This window comes from Sycon ciliatum, chromosome 12, assembly GCF_964019385.1.
Source record: "Sycon ciliatum chromosome 12, ocSycCili1.1, whole genome shotgun sequence".
In the NCBI taxonomy this organism is placed as follows: domain Eukaryota; kingdom Metazoa; phylum Porifera; class Calcarea; order Leucosolenida; family Sycettidae; genus Sycon; species Sycon ciliatum.
Genome location: NC_088654.1, coordinates 18005446 through 18024813, shown reverse-complemented (window position 1 = coordinate 18024813; position 19368 = coordinate 18005446). Strand labels below are relative to the sequence as shown.

Sequence of the window (19368 nt, the reverse complement as noted above, 5' to 3'; positions counted from 1 at the left end):
TAGCGACAGCAGTCTCCACGTTGATTACTTCCAAGCGGACGTAAAGCAACATTGACAGAAATATCAAACGATAATAAGAGAATGAAAAAGTGTTTTACTCTGAGTTTCATGTACTAAGGGATCAACAGAAAACAGTAAAAGTAACTGTTTTCTGGTGATCAATTACAGTCCATTCATTGGAAACTGGCAACCTAACGTTTTGGTGTCTCTCTCACATAGTTGTAGATATCGTGAAAACAACAGTACATCCTGCATTGTGTGACCCGTGCAATTAGAAAAGTTCAAGAACAGGGAAATAGAAATTCAGCCAGGTTTTACAAAATTAGGACAGGTATGCCATGGCAAAATGTATGGAGAAGCAGATCCAAAACCCAGATTTTTGAGATTTAAAGTGGGTTTTGATCCTCAATTCGGCCTAAATCCAACTTTCAAAAGCCAGCGGGCCAGTTTCCGATGAATGGACTGTAGTATTTGAAACTCAGTAAAAAACCTTTTTCATCCTCTTATTATTGTTTGAACTAGCTCTACCTTTCGGTATTGAGCAGAATGAGCACTCTCTTCGAAAGCCTGGAATCTCTCTCTATTTTTGAGACAAATAATTATTATGGAGAAGAAGACCGAATGATTAGGTGTCAGCCACGAGCAGCAAATCTGATTCTTGAAATGTTCATGACCTCTGCTTAAGGAGGTCATGAAAAAGAAGACCGGATAGGAAAGCTATCGGTTAGTATTTGTGAAGAGCCAAACTACAAGAAAAACAGGGTTAAAGAGAAGCATGAGGTACCTTATTTCCAATAAGAACAGTGATTTCAAACACTGTAAAGTATGCAACAAATTATTTATCGTCTATCGCACTTTGCTTTGCTCCGCCAGCAAGAAATTCCTTTACGTGTGTATTCAATTTTTGTGCGTGCGTGATTTTCACCACAGGTGGCAGCCAGTGTAGTGACAACTGTTGATAACATCTTGAAACAAAATAGCTCAGCAGTCAGTGCTTACACTGGACCAAGGTACAGTTTCTGATATAGGGCTCCCTTGTCAGCTTCTTTTACCGCAGTTGCTTAGTGCATTCCTTCAAACACTGCTTCGCAGGGTGAGCCTGTGCCCATGTGTGTGTATTTGTGTGTGCGTGTGTATGTGCACGCATGCGTGTAATGTTATGTCTTTTATGAGTGTTCTTTTTTGTCAGCCGAGTTTTCCGCATCCGCAGGAACGCCACCACCCTCTAGGATCAAGGCGCAGACGCATCTCCTGAGCGCCTAATGAATGTGCATGTGTCTATATCCATTTACGGAATGATTGTGCATGCACGCAACATAATTAAAGCCTTTTGGAAAGTGGTCGTGTCCAGAATTTTATGCATCAGTCTGAATGCTTGTTCGCATTTGATTGAAATCTTTTATTCTCACGATGGCCTGTGGCCAATAAGAGAAAATTAACTACATGCACGGGGATCGGATAAAGAGAAATCAAAATTTAGCTGCTTGGTAAAATAGTAGCTATGGCAATAAGGAGTTTATCACATAGGCTGCGCACAATGGGGCTATAGATTTGCTGAGCAGTGTGAGCAGGTACATACGGAAGAGACGTGTACATTTGTGCTCGTTGAAATCCGACCCGAAATCCATATTAGACGCCCTTCACTTGCACGACCGGTTGACGCCCAGAAAGTGGTACAAACGCCGCTGGATGCTCACTTGTGCAAGCACAGTGATGTAATCCCATTGAGGGCAGCCAATTTCTCGCACCAAATTATTATTTTTGCTACTTGACTCTGCAACCCCGCCCGTTGTTTTTCGATGCCACGTAGCAACGCTAACGCCGAGACCTCTGGTCGGTCGAGTTGCTCCCTGTACATCGGCACGTCGTCCCTACATCCCCTGTGGCTTGTTTTGCGTTTGTCTCCACTTGTCTCTTTGTAGAGCTGTGTTCCCAGTAAAAAATAACGTTTTGATAGTTTACCTGGATTCCAGTCATAGGAAAAAAAGGTTTCAGAGCAGACTCGCTCTCTTCCCATTCCCTCTGCAAATTCGAACTCAGTTCTCAATCATTTTTTTCCGATTTCAGTCAGTGGAACAATATCTACATGCTTTTCCTGTACAGGATTGCTCAGTCTCTTGAGACCCTGCTTTTCTCCTACACACGGAGTGCCATTCAGAGCAACTATACGCTGATCAGTATTGTGAAACCAAACATAGCCCTGGCCATAGGCTGCCTGAACATCACCGACCAGGCACAGCTTCTTGCAGCTCTTTCACATGGGAAAGAGGTATTTCTAGGACCAGCTGAAGTGTTTACTCAGAACACAGGTATGTACTGGGATAATAGAGAGGTTAAGTTGCACGTTATTTCTGACCTGATGCGAAAGTTCAGATCGCGTTATTTGGCTCGCGCGTTGAAAAACAACATGAGTGACCGGCACCTCACGTCGAAATTTGGAGTTTTACGCCAAATTTGACGTGAAATTGCGCGTCATGTCGGAAAAAATGTGCATCTTAACCTATGGACAAGATTAAAACTTAATTTTCTCTCTCCATTCCTCTGTATCCTCCCGTTATGACTTTTGAGCATTCCATCTATTAAATTAGTGGACGGACTTGACGAGCCATTCGAGCAGATATTATGGAATGATCGAGTACTTGGCTCCACTGCGCAAGGGCTGCTGAATGCCCATATAGCCCAGATCTTTCCTCCAATCACCGGATGATCATGATTAGATGTGAAACACAGGATTCTGTCTCTTTCTGTATCTTGCTTTATCCCCCGTCTCTCTCTCTTTCTGTATCTTGCTTTATCCCCCCGTCTCTCTCTCTCGCTGTCTCCTTATCCAGCTCCCTCTGTCTCTGTCTGTCTCTCTCTTTGTCTTTACCTCTCTCTCTCTTTCTCTCTCTCTCTCTCTATCTCTCTCTGTCTCTCTCTCTCTCTCTCTCTCTCTCTGTCTCTCTGTCTCCCTCTCTTTCTCTGTCTCTCTCTCTCTCTCTCTCTCTCTCTCTCTCTCTCTCTCTCTCTCCTCTCTCTCTCTCTCTCTCTCTCTTCTCTCTCTCTCTCTCTCTCTCTCTCTCTCTCTCTCTCTCCTCTCTCTGTCTCTCTGTCTCTTCTCTCTCTCTCTCTGTCTCTCTCTCTCTCTATCTGTCTCTCTCTCTCTCTCTCTCTCTCTCTCTCTCTCTCTCTCTGTCTCTCTGTCTCCCTCTCCTCTCTCTCTCTCTCTCTCTCTCTCTCTCTCTCTCTCTCTCTCTCTCTCTCTCTCTCTCTCTCTCTCTCTCTCTCTCTCTCTCTTTCTCTCTCTCTCTCTCTCTCTCTCTCTCTCTCTCTCTCTCTCTCTCTCTCTCTCTCTCTCTCTCTCTCTCTCTCTCTCTCTCTCTCTCTCTCTCTCTCTCTCTCTCTCTCTCTCTCTCTCTCTCTCTCTCTCTCTCTCTTTCATATGAGTCTCTAAACTATTGTTATACTATTACAATCTCCACCCGAGTCTAATCATAATTGTAATGATATTGTTGTTTCAATGGCAGTCATGCTCCGCTGTCTGCCTGTTTCTCTTCAGAGAATACAACGCTACTGGTAAACATCCCAGGTGTTGTCCTTCACCAGACAGCAGCAGCAGCAGCAGCAGCACAGCTGACATCTGACATCTACACCACCAACTCAAGCATGTGTCCGACATCCTGGACCTCCTTCATCTTCTACAAGAAAGCCACACTGTTCATAGATCACAGCCTTCCGGACAACACCGATGTCTTGTCCGGCGTGATTTCAGTCAATATCGGGAATATTGTTTCTGGTGATGACTTGCAGCAACCAGCAAATTTCACTTTCAAATTAGTGGAGGAAGAGGTTTGTACAGTATAACAAGAATATAATTATACTAAAGAGGGTACAAACTATAGCCTTACCGAGTCCAGTCTCCAACTTCATACAAATGATCATTTCACATCTTATCTCCTGCACAAGGCATGCATGTATGCAGTACTCGTCCCTTAACTATGTGAAGGCAAATCTATCATCTTCCCCTGCATTGCGGATTGTTTGGCGTTGTGAACTATGCAGGCAAGGGTGGTGGTGAATACTACGTGTGTATTCTGGGACTTCCAAAGCGGTGAGTGGATTGTGTGTTCCAACATACTCCAGTACAGCATGCACAGATGCATGCATGCTCGTATCCACGGACACACAGCACACGCGCACACTTGTATTCATGTACCCAGCACATAGTTTAACACACATGGGAACACACACACACACACACTCTCTTTCTCACACACACACACACACACGCTCCCATGCGTGAGCATACAAACACACACATGCATACCTGCACATACACATAAACACCCACACACCCACCAAACACACACACACACACACACACACACAAACAAACACACACACCTGCACCCACCCCCCCCCCCCCCACACACACACACCGTTGGACCATTGGACACCCATCGCCGGAGGCAATGATAGCAATGCTACAGCAGAAGCCTTAGCAGCTTGTGCTGCACACTTGTACAAACACAAACACACACATTCACGCAGAATACACACACGCACGCACACACACGCATACACACACAAATCAACACATACACACACAGTTCATGTAATCATGATCTACTTTGTCATACTCCATGTAGGCAGCTGGAGCACGGAAGGTTGCCGTCTTCTTACACCAGATGAAAATAACCAGGACAAGAGAGCCTATTGTCAGTGTACACATCTGAGTAACTTTGCTGTGCTCGTCGTAAGTACAATCACACACTATAATTTCACAAATGTTCACTGTGCCTTTAGCTTCCGTGCTTTCGGTGCATCTCTTTTCATTCCTGAAATTTCAATAGCCGCACGGACACAAACACACATCATCCATTACGGAATGGCTTACCTGTACCTAACATTTCTATTCACCTAGCCTGGTCTTCTGCTCCCATGCCTACGGTATTGAGCATCCCAAATTTTTGAAACTAGAGTTTTTCACTCACAAAGCGACTATTCAGTACATGGGGTAGTGGTCTACCAGAGCAATCACACTCACCACCGTGGTGGTTTTCCAGAAATGAGTAGAAGCAGAAAACCACACTCGCAGCCACATAATAGATAAATAGCCGAAAAACATCTAAATCCATCAAAGAACCGCCAGCAAGCGGGAGAAAAGGCCGTGAAATCAAGTGAAACAGCATGGCCAGTGGTGAGCATGGGTGACTGGGCAGCAGGGGAGCGCCTGAAAAACAATGACTCCCTACATTCCTAGCCGCGACCGCTCAACCGGGCTAGAGGAAAAACACGCCTTTCGGCCAAAAAACCTTTCTACTTCATTAATTCCTGCCCCGCTGCCAGTCAGACCCAAGAATAGAGATAGCAAGAAATGGTATGTAATAACCGGTGTATGTCATAATCATAAGCCACACACATAGGCATAGATTGACAAGAAGAACAGCGGACGACTCCCATGAAACCAGGGTGGGTGGGCGGGCAACTTCAACTACCACGAGGAAAAACAAAGACCACGATGGCAGGTTCAACGGAGTTGCGCAGAACAAGAGCAAATGCACGAAAATATTTGTGAGTGAAAAATACGTTTTTTGCACTCTTTCGCTACGCTCAGCCGTGAAAAAACAAAACTTTTCACTCACAAAGCGACTATTCAGTACATGGGGTAGTGGTCTACCAGAGCAATCACACTCACGATGTAAAGGATAGTGAGGCCGATAGGAGAGCAGCACACATAGATTTGGACAAGGAAAACGAGCAGTGTGGCGCATGGCGCCAGTGTGCCAAAGTCTTGGGCACTGTGACCACCATCTGTGGCCAAGTGTATAGTTACTATGAACATTATGGAGACCCGGCCAGACTTGCCCTGGGATGCTCACTAGTAGGCCAGGTTGGGTCCGGTGGCAACCGGGCGAGCACACATCAGCCAGGATAACATGATCAGCAGTGCACTCCGAGCAGACAATATCTCTGCGAAATGCCCGAAAGTTCCCCTGCTAGGTTGCGAAAGATACATCATGGAGTAGTACTGCCAGTAAATTCAATGTGAGGTGCTGTACTTCCGTGATTGGGCTGGACGTCCGTTCAGTTCCTGCAAGAGAAGGAATCCTGTATCGGATGCACACGTCCGCCCCTCACACACTTACTGCACACTCATGCACTCTTACGCACATTCACTGTACCCACACGTACTGTACACACACACACACATCCTGTACACCCACGTACTGCCCGTGCACGTACACTCCTCCGCGTGCCCCGACAAAAAACGGGGTGAAAAGCCGGTACCGAGACATAAAAAACCCACATACCTCTATGTAACTCTCACTCTCTCTCTCTCTCTCTCTCTCTCTCTCTCTCTCTCTCTCGGTTTCAACATGTCTGTCATCATTCATAACCACATGATCGTTCATCAAGTCATACACCATCATGTGTCATCACTGACCATCGGGCTTCTCTCTCATCATGGCATCTAGCCATACACAACCGTGTGTCATCACTGCCCATCGGGCTTCTCCCTCATCATGGCATCAAGCCATACACAACCATGTGTCATCACTGCCCATCGGGCTTCTCCCTCATCATGGCATCAAGCCATACACAGCCATGTGCCATCACTGCCCATCGGGCTTCTCCCTCATCATGGCATCAAGCCATACACAACCATGTGTCATCACTGCCCATCGGGCTTCTCCCTCATCATGGCACCAAGCCATACTCATCACTGCCCATCGGGCTTCTCCCTCCCCCTCATCATGGCATCTAGCCATACACAACCATGTGCCATCACGGCCCATCGGGCTTCTCCCTCATTATGGCATCAAGCCATACACAATCTTGTGTCCTCACTGCCCATTGGGCTTCTCCGTGAGTATGGCATCAAGCCCTACGCAATCATGTGTCATCACTGCCCATCGGGCTTCTTACTCACTCCATCATCACTCACATACACACTAAATAATGGCAAGCCGGGTTACCCATTTATACACCACACAAGGCCGTTCCCAATCGCTTGCATCTTTTCCAGTCGTGGGTGATCCGGTGTCTGTTCCACGGCCTAGGTACTGGCTTGGTACTTAAAAGACAGCAAGAGGAAAACATATAAATACTTCATTAAGATTCAACACCGAAAACATAAGGACGGCATGCACAAGCGAGATCAAGATACGTAAAGCTTTAGCCAGTTGACTTGGCCTGGCAGCTGACTGGGGTGTCTCGCACACCTTACACAATCAAAGTGGTGGCTTTTTAAAACTGTTATGAATTGGTTTGGCGTTACAACAGTGGAGTTGTGCAGTGTGCCATCATGTTACCTCACCTCGCGAGGATTACGCGCTACCTGCCGCTTTAGTTATCGCTCCGTCTGGAACGTACCCTGATATTGAGCGTGTTCGGGAACCCTAGTCTTACTCTCTGGACGAAGGAAACCTGGACAGTATTGCTTCCCACCCCTGGTCAACATCGCATGTCCCCCTGCCGTTGCTGTCCCATTATCTGTTGTGTTCTTGTCGCTTGCTGCAATAGCCCATGACTATTGTCGTACTTGTTTGCACAATCCCAGGCTGTACTTTGGAACTGTTTCCATTGCCCATGTACTCCTTATTCTTTGCTTGCTTTTATGCTGAGAGAACATATGCTGGCTCCCTGTACTGCTTAGCCGTGTACTCATTCGGTAGAAATGTGTGAATAATACTAATATCTGACGTGAGTGAGGTGGATGGGCACCTCGGGAACACAAGTTTGAAGTCAGCAAGCAGTCAACTTTTGCGTGAATTTCTTCCGGAACCATGTCTGGTGGGCCCCACCTGTGAAAAAACAAACAAACATTTGTCTCGTCCTGCCGGCCAATTGTCCCCCCTTGTGTGTCCGATGGCTGCGGACGTCGAAATCTGTTACACCCCGATTACACCTGGCCGGAAATCTACTAGCATTTTGCACGATGTTTGACTTGGACAACATTTACTGCCCTGCCATTGTTGCCCGATTTTTGTACTCAGACTGACAAACTAACTGCTCTTGTTGTTCATGGTTGCCTCTACAAACACGATATTGTCATGTACATCGCTCTGCACATCCATAACATTCTGATGGTCCCGTGACATTGATCATGCACCCTGTGTATGGCCTAGAGCGGTACGGACTGGGCGTTTGTTTGCTCCCTCGACGGCATGTACACCCCTTTCGATCGTGTCAACTACATGATTATGTACTTCTTAATTTAAATTATCGAAAAAACATCCACAGTCTCAAGTACTGATACTTATCTTTTCTCTCCGGTCCATGTGCGGTCCGAAAACTGGCTGGCTGTCCCAATGAACTCCGGTTGGTGTTGTCAACAGACAGCTACGACCTTGCTGCCCTTCGCCACGATATCAGACAACTACTTCAGTATGACTGCGGTGTCACCTCTGCCAGGAGCTTCGCCACCATTTGGGACACGATGTTGTGATCGACAGCGCTCATCACCGACTCCGTAGACTCTCGATCTCATCACTGCGCCCACGGAAAACTCTCAAGGACTCGCTGAAGCTTTGAAGAGTATGGTTGCGGTACAGGTAGGTGTCGACTCGACATGTCGGAACTGAGTGACCAATTGTTTTGTCAACTAAATTTTACTTCCCCAATCTTTGCTGGTCGTCCGAAACGCCCTGATTTGTGTAGCTGTCAACGGTGACTCTGCTCCGCCTGGTACCAAACTTACTTGCTTGTGTGTGGCGGATTACGCTCAGCTCGTTTTAGCTGTTTCCGCCTTTCGCAGATCGATCTGCAGCTCCCAAAAACGTCAGGTTACTGGTACATCAGTTTGCAGGCCCAACCAGGCGATACGCGATGTGGACCTTTTGTAGGCTGGACCGATTCATTATAGACGGTGCACGGCACTGTCGTTTCTTTCTCCCGGACTATTACACTGTAGATCTACTCTGAAAAAATAATAAGATGAGTTGTGGTGTTGTGTGGCTGCGAGTGGAAACTAAAAACTGGAGCACTTGAAAACTTCAACTACCACGAGGAAAAACAAAGACCACGATGGCAGGTTCAACGGAGTTGCGCAGAACAAGAGCAAATGCACGAAAATATTTGTGAGTGAAAAATACGTTTTTTGCACTCTTTCGCTACGCTCAGCCGTGAAAAAACAAAACAACTCAAAGCATTCATATCTAAATAGCGTGGAACTCAGTATGTGTGTTTTCTTATAAGACAATCTTTTCGCTTAGAACGCAAATTTTTCGTAACTTTTGCGTGTTTATTCATACTGAAGGATTCTTCCCTGTTCCCCATGGGGTATGTGTTCTTTGTCTGTCATTTGATGTGCTCATGCATTTATGTTCCTGGGTATACGTGCATATGAGTGCATACGTGTGTGTGCAGGTGTGTGTGTGTGTGTGTGTGTGTGTGTGTGTGTGTGTGTGTGTGTGTGTGTGTGTGTGTGTGTGTGTGTGTGTGTGTGTGTGTGTGTGTGTGTGGTTGTGTGTGTGTGTGTGGTTGTGTGTGTGTGTGTGTGTGTGTGTGTGTGTGTGTGTGTGTGTGTGTGTGTGTGTGTGTGTGGGTGTGTGTGTGTGTGTGTGTGAGCATTCATCAAAGGGCTTTGCGGTGTTCATCGACTTGCGCAAAGCATAGGGTTCTCTCCAGGCTCGGCGTGCCGGATAAGATGATCTCCATCATTCGGTCGTTCCATGAAGGCATGTCTGCATCCATTCGTCTCGGCGCAGATCTGCTCGACCCTTTCCCGGTGGGAAATGGCCTACGTCAGGGATGCACTATGGCCCCGATCCTGTTCAACTTATTCATGGGTGCGGTTGTGGAAAAGTGGCATGCTACCATCGCCAATGACGAGGATATCGGTATCCAGGTGTCGCAGTTTCGCAGAGACTGCTTGTTCAATACGCGTCTCAGAGAGTGTCGCAGGGTGACTATCACGGAGTGTCAGTTTGCGGACGATTCGTCACTGTTCGCCAAAACCTACGGCGGTGCTGAAAGGGCCTTGGCCACGTTTCGACAGGTTGCAGCATCTTTTGGCCTGTCAGTCAATCTGGGCAAAACTAAGTTCATGCCTATGGGCGTTGGTGTGGTGGCGTCGGATATGTTGCCTTTGGGTGGAACCGTCGAATGCGTGGACAGCTTTCGCTATCTTGGCTGCCAGATCACTCCTGATGCTAGGAGTAGCTTTGATGTCTCTCGCAGGATCGCCGCAGCTTCGGGCGCATTTGGCGCATTGAAGAAAGCTGTGTTTGCGAACTCGGAGTTTCCTATCGGTCTCAAGCGTGTTGTGTACGGAGTCACTGTGTTGGCAGTACTCCTCTATGGTGCTGAGAACTGGACACCGAGGCAACGGGATCTCCAGCGTCTGGAGTCGTTTCACCTGCGATCTATACGCATGGTCCTGGGCATCAGTCGGGCGCGCCAGATGGACGAGCACGTGACAACCCTTCAGGTACGGCAGTGGTGGGGTGACATGGAGCAGGTCTCTGACAAGGTCCGGCGCCGTCGTCTCCAATGGCTGGGCCACCTGGCTCGCATGGATGACCGTATTCCCCGCCAATTGCTCTTTGGTGCCTTGCCGTCTAAACGACCTCCACATGGCCCCCGGAAGAGGTGGAAAGACCCAATCAAACATGACCTGACGGCGGTGTCCATTGGCATGAATGAGTGGCTTGAAACAGCAGATGATAGGTCTGAGTGGAGAACCAGGTGTCAGGATGGAGTCTACAGTGTGGTATGCTCTCGTGTACAACCTGCCGTGAAACCACTCCTGTGTATGGTCTGCACACGCCGTTTCAGCCGTCCTCAAGACATCGCTAGACATAGTTGCACCTCCCATCGCTCCGCAAAGGCAAAAAACAAACAGTGAAACAGCCGTTCACGTCCCGCCGGACTCGCAGGGCCTCATGCCGCGTCCCGGAGACAGCACTCCTCCAAGTCGCCCCGTTTGGGGACACATAGCCAATCGTGGCAGTGGGCGAAGGAAGGAAGGTGTGTGTGTGTGTGAATGCATGCTGTGCACATGCACAAAAGTCATGAATGTATAATGTCTGTAAATGTATCCTGTGTACCTGCATACATGTAGTCTCGCAATGTAGTCAATCAGCAAGGACCGGAAAGCAAAGCCCAGAGAGCACTGAGCATCGTTACCTACATCGGCTGTGCTCTATCTATTGCCTCACTGATCGCTGCAATGTCGACAATCGCATGTTTCCGGTACGTTATCACTATTGTGAATATATTCTCTGGCAGACCACGACTGCATGTACCAACCGGTTGGTCACGGTGTGTGTTTATGTTAGTATGTAGGACCCATAGCCGTAAGTGGTTTCAGGGGCTTCAACAAAGGGAAAACACAATCAAGAATGAGACACTTCAATTCCGTTTTTTCATGAACAATGCCAGCAAGAGCATGTGGGGGAGAGGGGGGGGGGGGGAAGGTCGATATTCCAAAACATGTTGTAGATTGGTACAAATGAATTTATCGTAATGGCGTAGACTGACTGAAAGGGTGAAGAGCCCTGCATGATGATTCTGTGTAGAGTTGGGCATGCATGGATGTGGCGAATGGGATTGTCGGGCTTTTACCTCTTTGTGGTGGGTCTGATCTACTCACCTCCCACAGCTTAGGAGCTGCATCTGCGCCTTGATCCAAGAGGGTGGTGGCGTCCCTGCAGACGCGGACAACTCGGCCTTTGGCCGAGTCTCATGAGAACTGTGAGAAACAATTTGACCACGCATGTAGACCTTATTGTCTTCCAATGTGTCAAGTGTTCAACAACTGCTCTTGATAATATCTGTATTTAAGGTGCTTCTGTCTGTTTGTCTTTCCGTCTGCTAGTCCGGTTGTCTTCCTATACACATGCGCCCTTGCATGTGTGTGTGTGTGTATGTGTGAGTGTGTGCGTATGTGTATGTGTATGTGTGTGCATGTGTGTGTGTGTGTGTGTGTTTGTGCATGGTCTCATCGCACTAGCGATGGGCGCCCAAGGTCCGAAGTCGGTCCGTCTGTTTATACGTCTATTTTGTGACTGCGTACGCGCAAGTGTGCCATGTGTGTCCAGTTGCGTACACGTCTCTGTGTCCATATATCTCTTCATGTTCTTATGCATTTTTCCATCTGTATCCCTATCTCTCTGTGAATGGTGACAACATTGATCTCCCATCACTATTAAAATTTTGTTTTCAGGTCAATACGTAATCGTCGTCACCACCGTATCGTCTTCTGCCTGAGTACCAGCTTGCTGCTAGCGCTGTTACTGTTCACATTGGGAGTACGTGCAACGGCCAACAGAGCAGCATGCACAGCCATTGCCATGTTGCTGCACTTCCTGTTTCTGCTGGCATTTGCGCTGACCTCGTTGGATGCCTTCTTGCTGTACAAACAACTGGTGAATCTGCTAACTGCTGTCAACCAGTCCACGGTGAAAGTAGCGTATGTGGTGACTGCAGGTAAGTCAAAAGCATGGCAAGAAATTTGGAACTTTTTCTGTTTATCACTCTCTTGATAGTTGAGACACATATTTCCAACTCACTGTAAGTCGTAGCACGGTCGAAAAAAAAACTCAATCACTTCCAAAAAAAATCGACGAGTTCGCGTACTGGGCAGGTCAAGAACAAGGAGTCGTACAACTCCCTGGTCAAGAACCACCTTTTCGCTTCGTGGGACGCCACCACCCCATAATCAGTCGTCAGAATCACTTCCAAGCAGAACTTACAGTCTGTTTCAAAAAGATTTGCAATCCTGGTGATCGCCCGGGGAGTTTGCCGTCTTACCGTATGAGCCCTCGAGCGCTGCCTGGAAAAACTCACTGTGAACTCGAAGAAATATTCCGCGCGAATGCATGAAAAATGACAACTCACTCACGTCGGTACACGTACGTCTGATTTACAACAAACGAGTTCTTCCTCGTATTGATATGGAGTCAGAGAGGACATGTCGAAGGTGTGGTAAATGTTGACGAGCGGGATGGGTCCCAATTCGTTTTGTGCTCAAATAAACTATTTGAGCTGTGATGCAATTTACTCTCACCATGTGACGAAAACGACATCGACACAGACTCATTCCCAAGGCTATGATTTGGCAAAGCTATCCGTGTGACTTCGACAACATCTTGAGAAAAGCAGGCGCCTGTGAAAGCTGATAGAAGCCGGCGTTGACTCCTAAATTCAAATATATTGGCGATCTTGAAATATTAAAATAACTCTCAAAAATAAATCGATGGATCGATGTGCTGGTGTATTCAACAACACGTAGCTACAGCGCAATGACTTCCATGTTCACCCACACTGTTTCAGTGTTGTGGGTGTGTTCAGAATCACATGGCGTGATCCAGTCAAGTGTCAGTCAGTTCGGCAGGAAATGCAAGCTCCAACAAGTCGTTTGGCGCAGCCACCTTCTTTTATTAAATTTTGTCTTGTAGATCACCAAAACAATGAAAAAACCGTTTGACTCGAAGATAGTTTAGGATTTGAGCTCACAACTTTATGGTCAGCAGACAGCATTCATAACCACAAGGCCAAAAAGGAAAGGATAAATCGTGGTTTTTTTAATCAAAAATCGATAATGGTTTCCAGGGCAAATTGTAAACCCTGGGAAAGGCCGGAAACCTTTCCGATATTCTAACTCCTTAACGGCTAGTCCAATTATTCCAAGGCCTACACAGCACAATTTGCCGTGTCCTAACAAGCCATTCTTTGTACTTTGTTGTCCAAATTTCCCTTATCTTCATACTTTTTAAGACCAAAACCTGATTGTAAATCTTTTTGAAATGTACTATAAAACCCAATGTTTCTTTCACACTGTCTAAGACAAACCTGACGTGGATGCCTACTAGAAACAAAGTGGCGGTGGATTTTTTGCTTTTCGGCCTTCTGGAAAGGACGCATTGTCAAACTCGTGACTTCAAATTTAGCTGTGGAACAAAAAATTTGCGTCTCACCCCATATGTGCAAGTGCCACACTTTCTTGATCTGGACATGGATTTCCAGTGTTTAACGGTGTAAAAGTGATGGACTGAAGTTGCATTGTATTTGCTGTAAAACGTTATTCTAACATATAAGACTTTAAAAAAGGTTTCTCTCAAAAATATCACCTCAAGTGCGCGCATTTTCCAAAGGTTATTGTTGATTTCAATGTGTGTTTTTCTAGGTATGCCACTATTCATTGTTGCAATCTCAGGAGGAATTGGAAGCTTCGACGTGTATGGCAGCGGAAAATAGTAAGACGATGATGTGAATTCCGTTGGCGTATCTCTCTCTCGCTTTATATCTTTCTCTCCCTCCATATCTGTCTCTCTGTCTCTCTTTGTGTCTGGCTGTCTTTATCTCTCTCTCTCAGCATCTCTCTCAGTCTCCCTCTCTCTTTCTTCTAGTGGCACAACTTTGGACTTGCGTATTGTCTATGCTGGGCTTTCCATGCAAGATAAGTCAGATGACACTGGCGATGCAAACCAAAACACATACAAAACAGTGTTGCCAACCGCCGCCCGTATTTGTCCATGTTCTTACGGAAAAACGAAGTTTTATCCACAGTACAGATTTCAATCGAATATCCCGCAAACGTTCACGTGCGTGTATAATCGATTACTAAAACCTTCGTAGCTCCATAGTTTCTTGTGGAAATGCAACAATCGAAGGGTCTACGTTGTAGCAACAAATCCAAGCTGTCCAATGCAATCACTGAAGAGATACGATGTCGGACTTCAGAGATATTGCGCTCCGTATTCAGGTATTCTTACCACGGAAAATCAAATGTTTGATCGATCTCTTCGCCATTTTGGGGCGAAATCTCTTTTTGTGTGCTCTTTGAGCAACCGAGCACTTTATAATGATGTAGCCGACTGAGATTTGAATCGCCCAGAAAAAAGTTGAGTGTTCTGCGATGAAGGAAAGTGGAATGGTGTTGATGGGGCGAATTTGTTTGCATATTAGGCTTAGAGACGATTTTGCTGTGCTACCGCGCCTGATTTGTGCCGGCTTCATAATGGAGCTTGGCATCCTAGCGTTGCTCCTGCCAAGCGCTTTCCAACGAGCCCTAAATTGTGAAAATCAAGCAAAGTAGACCAAAGTAATGACCTGGCGAAGTTGAAAATTGTATTCGTAGGCTTCACAAGACGTGAAGCCTGTAGCTGGAAAGGTTGTACAGTATCGTTTTTTCCAAATTTCACTAAATCAGTCAAAAATTTGTCCTGAAGAGAAAAACAACGCCGCAAATCTCTGAAAATTTCTGCAAAATGGCACGGGGCAGTACGCATCGGGGTAGAGGGCACTTGGTAACACTGTACAATGGTACACACATAACACGCAGTAACACACCACTTAGGATCCTGAACTGTGATGTTTGTTCGTGTTTCTGATTCCTGCAGTTGTTGGATTGCCAACGATACTGTGTTCTACGTAGCGTTCATCTCTCCGATGTGTGTCTGCCTGCTCTCAAATATAGCAGTAATCGTACGAGTAGTAGTCTTGTTGCGTCATCACAGAAGCAGTGCGATAACAGGAAAGGCAAAAGACACGTCCAGTGTGTCGTATCTACTTCGAGTCGTCGTTGCATTGTCAGTTCTGCTAGGAATTTCCTGGCTGTTTGGTGCCCTGGTAGCCGTCTATGATCACCTCGCTCTTCAGTTCATCTTTGCCATCACCAACACTCTGCAGGGACTGGGAATCTTTCTACACGTGTCACGTGACGTAGACGTGCGTACCACCTGGCGAGCATCCATTGCATCAGTGCTGCTGCATTTCCCCAGGCTCACAAGCACTTCCCAGCGCTCGACCAACGTAACAGGCAGCGCAGGATCTATACCGAACGCCTCGACCCAACGGCCGGGCAGCAGAAGTGAAAGGAACCCCACCGTTGAAAATCCTGCTGCAGAGGGAAGAAACCTGGAGGATCGACAGCTTTCGGAAGAGGATAGGCAACTGAGTAGTCAGCAATTATCCAGCATCACCAGTCTAACTCCTTTGGTTGGAATTTCTGATACAGGGTCCCAACAAACCTCTACATTCCGTCTCAGAAGCACAGGCGAAATGCTGGAACTCTCAGAAACCCAGGAAGAAGGAAGTATGGATCAGAGAGAAGAAGATGAAGAAGAAGACATTGTGTAACGCTGAGATGATACATTTCCATCACCGATTCTTCTCTGCTACCTCTGCATTCGTGTGTGTGTGTGGGGGGGGGGGTTGTGTACAGAATATTATGTGTATGTATGTGTGTGTACATGCACACGCGTCCGGGTATACATGTGTGTGTGTGTGTGCATGTGTGCGTATGTGTGTATGCATGTCTATAATTGTGTCTATCTCTGTCTGTTTATGTGTGTGTGCGCGTGTGCGTGTGCGTGTGTGTGTCTCTCTCTCTCTCTATTTATATATATCGCTCTCTCCCCACCCCTTTATCTTTGATTCTGTTCTTTCTGTTTCTCTTTTTTGCGGAGGCTGATGCCCCACAAAAAACCGCGATCCTTCTTACTTCATGTCCGCTTTGCTAGCCTCGGATGACTTTCCTGTGTAACGATTGCTTTCTGTAATGTCGCGTATAAAGGCAGATGCTTACAGCCGTATAAACCGATGTCAGTGCTAGGCTTCTATTCAAGTTAGGCTTCCACTCCAACCTCGTATTTCTATGTATGTCAACACTAAACCAGGAGTATGTGCTGACAGTGTATCTTAAACATCAGGCTTGTGTTCTAAAACAAGCTTCTATACAAGACAGGCTTTTATACAAGACAGGCGGCTATACAAGACACTACATTATGTAAAACGTTATGGACTACCGCAGATGCTGTTAGCTTTGTTTATCCAGTGGAACTCGCCTAGTACGTACATGTACAGTAAAACCTGGTGTAAGCGACCTCTGTGTTTAGCGACCTCTGTGTTTAGCGACCTCTGTGTTTAGCGACCTCTGTGTTTAGCGACCACCTGCTTTTAATGTCGTCTTTCCATGCACGGACAGTTCTATACAGCAACTGCACTGGATACAGCGACCATTTTAATCTGATAAGAAAATCATTAATTTTGAAAGTAAATACCGGCACATATTGTACACTTTCCAGTGTACAACTTTACCCCTACTCAATCTGTCTATCGGCTAGTTCTTTGCGTAAAGAGCACAATCATCAATATAATTATCGCTTTGGTCGAGTGGTTGTGGGCCTGTTTGCGAATCACAAGGTCCCGAGTTCGTGACCCCGTCTGGGAGCAGGAAGCGTGTACTGTGCTAACAAATGCGGTGATGCATGCGTGAACCACTTTACATGCAATGAACTGCGCCGGCACCCATGGTCAACTGGGTAGATCTACTCACTGCTCGGAGTGAGGGTAACATGGATGGAGCTAACAAGGTTCGCAGCCTTGTTGGGCATTGGTTGTGAGAGTTACCAACTCACCCTCACTGCTGCATCTGCCACCTTGGTATACCAGGCATTTGGTGGCCTGACGCCAGCGAAAAACTTCCTGAGCTGTTTGTGTTCTTCAAAACATTTGAGTCAGAAAGTGGTAACGGGCTTGTGTGAACTTTATTTAATATTTTTATAATAAGAGGACCTAGGACGCCACCGGAGTCTAATTATAGCAAGGGATTGAAGTAAACAATAACGAACACAAACATGTACTAACTAATGGGACATGCAATGTTCTAACGCTCGTTTTACGTAAGGTCACAGTTGTCCGTATTATAAACAAGAAAACTCCCCTGGGACGATTTCGTAGAATTTTTTCTCGTTTTCCCACGTGGTGCCACAGCCATTTGGGGCGTTTCACATTGGAGTCATGCCGAGTGTAAACAGAATCAACGAGAGAGCTTGGAAGCTCAGGGCCCTACGCTATGCTTTTTTGCCTTGATGACCTAGACAAAAAAAAGCATAGGGATGTTATAAATTCTTTAAAAAAATCCTTTATTTTAGACATAACCTGGGATTCGAACCCGCACTATCGCGCGCCCTGCATGCATCCCCCGATAAACTTCGCATACATACTAATTCTTCCAAGTTGCTTCACGTTATGATCTTGCATTTGAAAGCCCTATTTGAATATGCATTTTGGCCAGCCGTCTTTGATGATACGGTACGGTACGGGATAGGTACGGGAAAGGTACGATCGTGGGTAATACGACACCGTCTACCGCCTTGATAGTAGTAGTAGTAGTAGTACTGTAGTAGTATTTATTATTTGACTAGGGGAGTCCCAACAGGCATGGCCTTGTTACAGGGAACCCTAGGTGAATCTTTGTGAGTTGAGCAAAAGTACCAGCAGATTGTGCCTGACGACAGTTTGGAGGAAGAGTGTTCCACCGACCTGCAGCCAGAAAAGAAACTGAGTGCAGTCCATACCCAATATATGTACGCATTAGGTAATACTAAGGCAGCTGTATCCTGGCCACGAGATTGATGTCGGCAAAAAGCATAGGGATATTATAAATTTTTCAATTCTCCTATTTTTTTTCAGGCATATCCTGGGATTCGAACCCGCACTATCGCCCTTCATGCATTCCCCATACACTTCGCATTCATACCCAATCTTCCAAGTTGCTTCACGTTATGATCTTGCGTTTGAAAGCCCTATTTGAATATTGCGGCCAGCTGTATGTGGCCAGCTGTGTTTGATGGTACGGTACGGTACGGGACAGATACGGGATAGCGCCAGGCGTGACACAAACACACAAACAAACAAACACACAAATACCAAATTAAAGCTGTGTGGACCCTGGCTAACGCCAGACGTTACTGAAGTAACGTCTTCTGCATAGCTACGGGAATTAAAGACGGATTATAGCCGTGAAAACATGCTTGCTTACAAGAATTTCAGGTGTTGGTAGGATTAGCTGTCTTCAGAGACGAGCAGATCACCACACGCGCCTTATCCCTATAATAACCACATGCAAACCGCAGGACATTGAGAGCTCGTACGGACCGGCGACACAGCAATACCCATTGCTGAGACCCATACCAGCATTGGATTTCTCGTCATCGTGGTCAAGGCTGTCGGAGCCATACCCAATGCGGGAACCGCGGAAGCTACCGTCAAGTTGCACTTCCTCGCTGGCCGAAGTCTAACAAGAACACTTCTCTTCCAGACAGAATTGAGAAATAGCGATGCACAGGTAGCTGGCTTCCTTGCCAAACCTCGTATCCTCAACACTTATAACCACGTGTTCCAAATACGCTTTCTCTTCCAGGAAGAATTGAACAATAGCGGGGTTGCTCACTTCCTTGCCAAGCCTCGCGTCCTCACCACTAAGTACAACTTGTTACTACCTCCTGTTAGTAAGGCTTCTCAGAAGACGTTCCGTTACTCGCCCACTCGAACTAAAAAGCAGTACTACTGAAGGGCATAATTACGGCTTATCACATGGCACGTGATTGTTGCCCGTACTCCAGCGAATCAGCACCTTTCGCGCCGCGGGCAATA

The 19368-nt window shown here is 46.6% G+C and overlaps 1 protein-coding gene and 1 long non-coding RNA gene across 2 annotated transcripts in view; one reads left to right on the top strand and one right to left on the bottom strand.

Annotated features, from left to right (window-relative positions):
• LOC135828861 (latrophilin-like protein LAT-2) overlaps positions 1–16664 on the top strand; it is a 54863-nt gene extending 38199 nt beyond the window's left edge. The window contains exons 18-26 of the mRNA XM_065341289.1: positions 931–1010; positions 2104–2309; positions 3539–3828; positions 4042–4090; positions 4629–4735; positions 11048–11178; positions 12152–12414; positions 14114–14183; positions 15330–16664. Coding sequence (XP_065197361.1) covers positions 931–1010; positions 2104–2309; positions 3539–3828; positions 4042–4090; positions 4629–4735; positions 11048–11178; positions 12152–12414; positions 14114–14183; positions 15330–16068 — 1935 coding nt within the window. The 3' untranslated portion in view covers positions 16069–16664. The remainder of the gene's footprint in view (positions 1–930; positions 1011–2103; positions 2310–3538; positions 3829–4041; positions 4091–4628; positions 4736–11047; positions 11179–12151; positions 12415–14113; positions 14184–15329) is intronic.
• Positions 16665–18137: 1473 nt separating this feature from the next.
• Positions 18138–18963, bottom strand: LOC135828388 (uncharacterized). The gene is made up of 3 exons (XR_010555653.1): positions 18907–18963; positions 18755–18822; positions 18138–18255 (listed from the first exon to the last, which is right to left on the bottom strand). It is a non-coding gene; the product is annotated as an uncharacterized LOC135828388 (long non-coding RNA).
• Positions 18964–19368: the final 405 nt, after the last annotated feature.